The sequence below is a fragment of the Macaca thibetana genome, chromosome 20 (assembly GCF_024542745.1).
Source record: "Macaca thibetana thibetana isolate TM-01 chromosome 20, ASM2454274v1, whole genome shotgun sequence".
In the NCBI taxonomy this organism is placed as follows: Eukaryota; Metazoa; Chordata; class Mammalia; order Primates; family Cercopithecidae; genus Macaca; species Macaca thibetana.
The window spans coordinates 72,464,186-72,473,604 of NC_065597.1; the positions used below are offsets into that span (position 1 = coordinate 72,464,186).

The following is a 9,419-nucleotide window of genomic DNA, read 5'->3' on the forward strand; positions in this document are numbered from 1 at the left end:
CTGGAAGCTGAGGTGGGAGGATTCCTTGAATCCAGGAGTTAGAGACCAGCCTGGGCAACTTACTGAGACCACATCCTTTTTTTTTTTTTTTTTTTTTTAAAGAAACAGGGTCTCACTCTGTCACCCAGGCTGGAGTACAGAGCTGTAATCATAGCTCACTACAGCCCTGAACTCCTAGATTCAAGAGATCCTTTTACCTAACTCTCCCAAGTATCTGGGACTGCAGGGACATGCCACCTCACTCAGCTAATTATTTTTATTTTTGTGGAAACGGGGTCTTGCTATGTTGTCCATGATGGCCTCAAACTCCTGGGCCCAAGTGATCCTCCTACCTTGGCTTTCCAAAGTGCTGGGCTCGTCTCTTTAAAAAATAAAATAAAATCAGAATAAATGGGAGGTTGACTCCAGCATGACAGTGTGAGAGTGCCTGCTCAAACGAGTGGCAGAATTAGGGCTTTCTGAAACTCTAAATACTTCTCTTGACTGGGCGCAGTGGCTTACACCTGTAATCCCAGCACTTTGGGAGGCCGAGACTGGCATATCTCGAGGTCAGGAGATTGAGACCATCCTGGTTAACACAGTGAAAACCCAGCTCTACTAAAAATACCAAAAATTAGCCAGTGGTGACACGCACCTGTATTCCCAGCTGCTCAGGAGGCTGAATCAGGAGAATCACTTCAACCTGGGAGGCAGAGGTTGCAGTGAGCCAAGATTGCGCCACTGCACTCCAGCCTGGGCAACAGAGCGAGACTCTGTCTAAAAATAAAATTTAAAAAAATTAAATAAATAAATCCTCCCCTTCCTGCCCCAACAAAAGTCTGATCTTTCCATCAGATGTGTTCGTGTCAAGGTCTCTGTTGTGAGAAAGAGTAAACAACCCTGATAGGAGTTGGCCTGGCCCTCACAGCAAGGTTTTTGTGTTCTACTGATAAACATAGAGAATTTCACTGAACATCAGTATCTAATAAGGCCACACTCTGACTGTGCTAGAGCAAAACAAAGCAAGACCATTCTGCAATGATGTCTCATCACAAAAACATGACATTGTCATAGCCACAAAAATAACCAAACATCCCCCTATGCTGGCTGAAATGAGTGACTGCTATTCCTTTGGCAATCACAGCTTTGGCCTCTTCTTTCCTTCTAGATAAAATATATTAAGATACCCTTTCAGAATTATCCCTATTGTGTAACGGCATCTACTCCAGAGCACAAACTCATTCCTAATTCCTCACCATTACAAAAGCAGAGGTCCTTTTTAGGACTCTTCCAATGAGACATCTCACTATTTCCAATGCTGTGTATTCTCCCTTGTTATAATGAGTAGTAAATCCAACTTACTGAACTACAGGTGTGTTCCTTCTTGGTTTTGGCAGGAGGGCATTGACAATTGGAATTGTCGGGTCATTTAATTAAAGGATCTCTTTCCATCTTTAACCTGAAGAGTCTATATCAAGGGTTTTGTTCTCCCAAAATAGATACCAGATGTTTCTCTTATAAAAACAAACGCTGGCCAGGCGTGGTGGCTCACATCTGTAATCCCAGCACTTTGAGAGGCCAAGGCGGGTGGATCATTTGAGATCAGGAGTGCGAGACCAGCCTGACCAACATGGTGAAACCCCATCCATCTCTACTAAAAATACAAAAAAAAAAAAAATTGGTTTCACATATCTGTAATCTCAGCTACTCAGGAGGCTGAGGCAGGAGAATCTCTTGAACCCAAGAGGCAGAGATTGCAGTGAGCCAAGATCGCACAACTGCACTCCAGCCTGGGTGACAGAGTGAGGCTCCGTCTCAAAACAAACACATAATGCTAAGTTTCATACAGTAGAAAAAATAAACAGGATTATCTCAGAAATTAGCTCCTTCTAGGAATTTCTTAGTCCATATCATTATTGAACAGAAAAGAATTTCACAGCAATCACTTTTACAAGAGCCCCTTTTATGTCCTTGTTCCTCAGGCTGTAGATAAAAGGATTCATCATGGCAGTCACCACTGTGAACATCACAGCAGCTGCTATATCTCTCTGAGCTGAGTGGGAGGATGAAGGGCTGAAATACAGAGATATGATGGTACCACAGAAGAGGAGAACCACAGCCAGGTGGGAGCCACAGGTGGAAAAGGCTTTCCATCTTCCCTTCATGGATAGGACCCTCAAGATGGCACAGGCGATGTGCATATAGGAAGCCAGGATGCAAAGAAATGGGGTGATCATGACTACGGCAGTCTCAGTAAGAATCATCACCTCATTGAGGTGTGTGTCTGAACAGGAGAGTTTCAGGAGGGGAGTCACATCACAGAAGATGTGGGGGATGGTGTTGTCTGCACAGAATGAGAGTCGAGCCATCAGCAGGGTGTGCAGCAGAGCATTCAAGTTGGTAACCACCCGTGATCCAGTGACCAGCAGGGCACAGAGCTGATGGGTCATCTTTGCTGCGTAATGGAAGGGGTGGCACACAGTGACAAAGCGGTCATAGGCCATCACAGCCAGGAGGAAATTGTTCATGTCAGAAAACATACAGAGAAAACACATCTGCATGAGACAGCTAGAGAAGGAGATGGTCTGAGTCCCAAGTATGTGATTGGCCAGCATCTTGGGGACGGTGGTGGAGGAGAAGCAGACGTCCACGAAGGACAGGTTGCTGAGGAAGAAGTATATGGGGGTGTGCAGGCGGGAGTCTGTGCTGACGGCCAGGATGAGCAGGTTCCCCAGGACGGTGGCCAGGTACATGCTCAGGAAAAGCATGAAGAGGAGATGCTGCTACTGGGGCTGCCTGGAGAGTCCCAGGAGGAGGAACTCAGAGACGCTCGACTGGTTTGTCCTGCTCATGGGCCTGATCCCAGATGCAGATAAGACAGACAGAGATCAGCAATGTAGAAGCTGAGGCTCCAGACGCAACAAGTCAAGCTTCAACCATGGCCATGTTAACAAACCTGTATTAGGGTCACTCAGTTAGGGTCTGCCCCTCGTCCCTACACCCCCAACTTCCAATGTCCAGTCCTGGATGATGTGGGTCCTCCTATACTCACTCTTTCAATTTTATAAAATATAACACAAAAAAACATGCAGACCCATACACAGCCCTCCTGTGCGATTATGCAGGTCTCTTAATATTTCCAGGCTTCTCCCACCCCCTAGGCACTCATAGAGAGGCAAAAGAGCTGATTATTACTATGTCTGTGTCAAGCTCCAGCTGATGGATTCAGGACTCTTATTATTTCTCCCTGGATGTGGCATATTTAGAAAAGGCGCTCTCTCAAAGAACTCCAGTCATTAGTCATATATATCTGCTGTTATAATCTTACCTTGAAAGAACTTAGTTAATGCTCCTAATTATTCTAAGGATGGCAAAGTCTTAGAAATACAGGCAAGTCCTGAGCAAGTGAAGAGCAGATGTTCATGGCCTTATCCCTCTGTGCAGGATGAATGTTTGGGAGAATCACAAACGGGTATTTACGGTAGCTTCCATAGCCACTGGGACTAGACTCCCTGACAGTCTCTACTTAGAGACAAGCAGAAATGAATTATCCCACCTATTTCTTGGTCCTTTGGTACCCAGCAATGATGGCAAAGTATATTCTCTAACTACTGGGTCAGAACTTGGAGATAAAGCAATCTTGGTGGAGCTAAGTCCCAAAGAAAATTCACTGAGACCTCAAATTGCATCACTTTGCTGATCTGGGCTTATGTTTACAGGTTTGAAAAGTTGGTTATCAGAAAGTTGTTCTTCTTAACTTCCTAGCTCAGAAGCTGAGATTATAGCAGTGTTATCTGAACCCTTCCTTTTTTTTTTCACATATATGGTCATTTTCTGCATTGACTTGATGCGTTTGCTGATGCGGATGCAGAGGCTGGGGTGGGGCAGGTGTAAGGGTGGCATTGCAGAGTTGTGCTTAATTTTTTTTTTTTTGAGACGGAGTCTAGCTCTGTTGCCCAGGCTGGAGTGCAATGGCATGATCTCGGCTCACTGCAACCTCTGTCTCCTGGGTTCAAGTGATTCTCCCACCTCAGCCTCCCAAGTAGGGGGGACTACAGGTGTGCACCACCACGCCCAGCTACTTTTTGTATTTTTAGTACACACGGGGTTTCACTATGTTGGTCGGGCTGATCTTGAGCTCCTGACCTCAGGTGATGCGCCCGCCTCAGCCTCTCAAAGTGCTGGGATTACAGGCGTGAGCCACCGTATCCGGCCTGTGTTTAATCTTTTAAAGCATTTGATGTAAAGGATACCCTTTTTGTAATGGGAGAATATATCAGGAAATGCACAGCATGCCATGACTGAAGAACTCCATGTTCCTAAAGTAGACTTCATTTAGGGATGCCTTCCCAGCTCACACTGGGTCAGCCTTTTCTGAAAATGGCCCCCTAATCCATAGGTGTATGGACTCCAGCAGCCCAGTTTATACTCTATCATCCTCTTCCCAGTGAGGATTCATGATTGGATTAGGGCAATTGGAACTGGGACCGAGGGCCCACGGATCATACTCACTAGGACTTGGCCTGTAACGAGTAATCCCAGAAGGCTGCAACTGTCTTTTGGCTGACTTATAGATGGATAAAAAGCAAACGTCTATAGATAAGAGCAAAAGATGTAAACACACAGAGAGAAGAGCTGGAGAAAGTACGGATGGCTGTTCAGTTCACAGTTCAAGTCATTTTCTAATGACTGGCTACATTCTGGCCTCATTCACAGTTCTTGGTTGCAAATAACAAACACCAGCTCTTGCTGAGTTAAGCAGGAAAGGATTTCACGAAAATAATAATGAATACCTTTCAAAATCCCTGGGCAGCTGGAGAACCAGGCTCGGAAGACCACACAGCAGCTATAGTGAAAAAAATAATACCAATGCAGCTGCTGCCTCCAAGCATAAATGTTGCCGTTCATAGTTTTGACACAGTCATCACTGGCCATGAGGTGACACTAGTAGCACTGCTGCCACTGCTGCCCCAGGAATCTATCTTGCTGCAATGGCTACCACTGCCAGAAAAGGTTCCTCTTGGTCTCTTCTTCCTTGTGCCAAAGGCTGAGTCAGGGGTATCTGATGGGCAGTCACATGCCCACATCTTTGGGGCAAGAGAGACTGGGAAATCAGTTATTCTGGATTTCCTGTTTTATAGGAAGTAAGTTATTTTCCCCATAGTTATGAGGCAACAGATTACCTAAGCTTTGGAAGGAGTTGCAGAAATTCAGAAGCCAAAAACATGATAAATGCTCACTAAAATCCATCCCTTCAGTTGCATATGAATACATAACCCTCTTACCAATTTACCCCGAAGAAACAATCTGGCCTAACATAGTGCAGCTATATTTCCCACAATAGGAAACAATGCAAAGTCCCATCAGTTACTCCATCAAGGTGCATAACAGGATCCCCTCTACTCCAATCGTGATCCCATCCTGACATTCTGAAACTTCTGAATCCAGCTTGAAAGCTAACCAAGAACTACACATCCTGTGTATATAAAATATGGAGAAAACAGAAAGGATAAAAAGGAGGAAAATATGAACAAATACTGTAATCTTTATTTCTGCAGGTAGCCACAAACCCTTAGTTGATATTAATAATTATTCTCGTCCACAAGCTAATTCCTTTTCCTTGTCTTTAGCCAATGTCTCAGCTGTTCCAGGTTGTTTTTTAATCTGACGTAATCACCCAAAACTTTCATGTCTGAGAGATTTGGCCTCCTTATAGTCCTGCTTATAATGTCTAAGATTGTTCCAGTTTTTCATGTTATCAATGAACATGTCAACTCCAGAATTCTCTGAGATTTTTCTATCCATAATCCTCTTTGCTACCCCTGTGAAGCTGCAGAACTATGTTCTGTTGATAGTCAAAGCCATAACAATGTTAGAATCCCCTTTTTGGTGGTTTATTCAGTAACAAATGGAGCCCAAATTGGCCAGCAAGAAGTATCTACAAAGTCCGGTGTTTCCAGGATAAGAAACAAAATTTTGCAAGTAAATCACTAGGTATTGCAAGAAGACATGTCCACTTGTACCCCTCGTTTCCTTGCTCTATAAATTCCTGGCTAAGAAAAAGTTCCGCATATATTGTCCACTGGTATGAATCTTATAATAACCGTAAAACAGCACCCAAAACTTATAGGGTAGCTTCAAATGGTGCCAAAACTGAGTGTTTAAAACACCATCTCACTATGCCATAACGTCAGCTGCTTGTGTTGATGGTGTACAATACCCATGAATCCCGCGCACACCAGTCGGACCCCTTGTGTTAATTACCTATTGTTGCATAACAAAGTATTCTAAAATTTAGCAATTTCAAACAGTAAACATTTCTCTCACGCAGATCTTGTGAGTCCTGAATCTGGCCGTTGTTTAGCTGAATGGTTCTGGAACACAGTTTCTCATGAAATTGCAGTTAAGTTTTCAGCAGCAGCTCAGTCATCTGAAAGCCTGACTGAGGCTGAAGGATGGGATTCCAGGATGGCTCCTTCACGTTATTGTCAGCAGGAAGCCTCCGTTTCTCACATGGACCTCTCCATAGAGCTAATGAGACATGTTCTCACACATAGTTTGTTTCCCCCAGAGCAAGTGCTTCAAGAGAGCAAGATGGAAGTTACAGTATCTTGTACCACCCAGCTCCAGATGTCATACATCATTTCTTATATCCACTATTGCTGAGTCTATCAGACGAATTCAATGTAGGAAGGGATTACACAAGGCTAGCATCATTGAGAGTCATCTTGGAAACTGACTACCACGTCACTTTTACTATAAGTTGGGTTCCTTGGTTAGAGACAATGTCTGTGGGATGCCAAGTTGGTGAATAAACCCATGCATCCCTAATACACATTCCGCCTTTTCTTTCCACCTCAGGTTGACCGAACACCTCTTTTTACACCTTTCCTGGGTGCTTCTGCACATTCTCAAGCACCCATGTTCACCGTAGGTTTTCTACCTATAGCACCCCATATCACAACTTTCGTTTTATCATCCTGATTAGGTGACCAGTGATGTCTAAGAGGTCATTAAAGATCCAGAGAGTGACTCACAAGTCTCAAGTCTTATTGTCTTCATTAGGTTTGCAGTATAGGCCACCGTCTGCACAGCCAAATGCAGATGTCAACACTGTCTCCTAAACACAAAATCTTGGGAAGCGTATGGCAGCCATTCTGAAACGTTAACGCGCGCATAAATCACCTAGGGATGTTATCAAAATGAAGATTCTGATTCAGGAGGCCTGAGATTACGTATTTCTAACAGTCACCCAAGCCATGCCTGTCCTCAGACCTTATTATAAGCCCTAAGTAAGGGCTTAGGTTGAGAAGAAGAGAACCCGACCCACCTACATCCATTTCTGCACTGCTGGCTCCTCAGCCAACCTCGCCTTTTTAAGATATCCAGACTGGGCCGGGCGTGGTGGCTCACGCTTGTAATCCCAGCACTTTGGGAGGCCGAGGCAGGTGGATCAGGAGGTCAGGAGGTCGCGACCACCCTGGCTAACAGGGTGAAACCCCGTCTGTACTAAAAATACAAAAAACTAGCCGGGCGAGGTGGCGGGAGGCTGTAGTCGCATCTACTCGGGAGGCTTAGGCAGGAGAATGGCGTGAACCCGGGAGGCAGAGTTTGCAGTGAGCCGAGATTGCGCCACCGCACTCCAGCCTGGGCCACAGAGCCAGACTCCGTCTCACAAAAGAGAAAAAAAGGAAAGAAAGAAAGAAAAGAAAGAGAGACAGAGAGAGAAAGAGAGAGAAAGAACGAAAGAAAGAACGAGAAAGAAAAAAAGAAAAACCAGAGCCAACGCACAACCCTGGCCCAAGCGGCTGACTCCTGGCGGCAGTACTCCAGGCGAAATATGGCGCCGCACTTCTTTACAGAGACGGCGCCGAGCTTAGGCCCCGCCCCCTTCGATGTAATTGGACAGGAGGGCGCCAGCGGAGAAAATAGTCCTCTATTATTGGATAAGCAAAGAAAAACCTGCAGGGGGCGGGGCAAGGAGAGCTGGACGACGCAGCCTCGGATTGGTCCCGTTCGAGGGCTTGTGCGGCGCTTTCTCAGGGAGGGACTTCCGGGTTCGTCCCTGCCGCCCTGCGCCTGCGCGTGGTGGACTAGCCAGGGGCTGTTCACTTGCTGGGAGAGGTCGTTTGCGTCCGGGAGACTCCCGATTTCGCGCAGGCAAAACTGAAGCACGCGCAAAACTTATTGGGGCCAAAAAAATTTAGTAATGAAGATAAATAATATTTTAATGCGATATTTTTAAAAAGCAAACTTAATGCAAAGACCAGTAAGATACAAGCTATATTTTAGCTCTTCATTTGGTCAAAAGACATTGTCAAATACTCTGGCAATTCTTTCAGTTGAAACCAAGGTAAGCAAATAATTAGATTTTGAAAATACTGTTGATGTTTGCTACCACTGGCGCTGGGAATGTAATACAGTCGTGGGCCCCCAAATGATGTTTCGGTCAACAACAAACCGCATATACGACTATGGTTCTCTAAGATTATAATACCGCATTTCACTCCACCTTTTCTGTGTTTACATATGTTTAGATACGCAAATGTTTGTGTCGCAGTTGCCTACACGGACTGGTACAGTAACACTCTCTTCGGGTTTGCAGCCCAAGAGCAACACATTTCTCAGAGGGTATCCTCCTTATAAAGCTGCGACCCTATTTTAAAATATTTTGGTTTGAGGCCGGGCGTGGTGGCTCACGCCTGTAATCTCAGCACTTTTGTTTTTATTTTTGTTTTTATTTTTTTTTTTATTTTTTTATTTTTATTTTATTTTATTTATTTATTTATTTTTATTTTTATTTTTATTTTTTATTTTTTGAGACGGAGTCTCGCTGTGTCTCCCAGGCTGGAGTGCAGTGGCGTGATCTCGGCTCACTGCAAGCTCCGCCTCCCGGGTTCACGCCATTCTCCCGCCTCAGCCTCCCAAGTAGCTGAGACTACAGGCGCCCACCACCACGCCCGGCTAGTTTTTTGTATTTTTAGTAGAGACGGGGTTTCACCATGTTAGCCAGGATAGTCTCGATCTCCTGACCTCGTGATCCACCCGCCTCGGCCTCCCAAAGTGCTGGGATTACAGGCTTGAGCCACCGCGCCCGGCCAATCTCAGCACTTTTGGAGGCTGAGACAGGAGGATAGCTTGAGCCCACAAATTCGAGACCAGCCTGGCCAACATAGCGAGACCCTGTCTCTATTTAAAAAAAAAAAAAAAAAAAAAAAAAAAGCTGGCTGTGCTGGCACACCTTTATTCCCAGCTACTTGGGAGGCTGAAACGGGATGATGGCTTGAGCTGGAGAGGTTGAGACTGCAGTGAGCCATGATTGCACCACTGCACTCCAGCCTGAGTGAAAAAAAACAAGATCCTGTCTGGGTACAAATCAGTGAAGCTTAAAATAGTTTGGGTTGGTTTTTTTTTTTTTTTTTTTGAGACGGGGTCTCGCT

At 45.1% G+C, this 9,419-nt stretch overlaps 1 protein-coding gene across 1 annotated transcript; it reads right to left on the reverse strand.

Annotated features, from left to right (window-relative positions):
* Positions 1-1,861: 1,861 nt before the first annotated feature.
* On the reverse strand, positions 1,862-7,303 carry LOC126944713 (putative olfactory receptor 1F2). Its single transcript, XM_050774501.1, has one exon. It carries the CDS (start codon positions 2,745-2,747, stop codon positions 1,893-1,895), a length of 855 nt encoding a protein of 284 aa, XP_050630458.1. The 5' UTR covers positions 2,748-7,303; the 3' UTR covers positions 1,862-1,892.
* Positions 7,304-9,419: the final 2,116 nt, after the last annotated feature.

Excerpts from the sequence above, each read along its gene's own strand:
- LOC126944713 (XM_050774501.1), bottom strand. The coding sequence starts at position 2,747 with ATGCTTTTCCTGAGCATGTACCTGGCCACCGTCCTGGGGAACCTGCTC.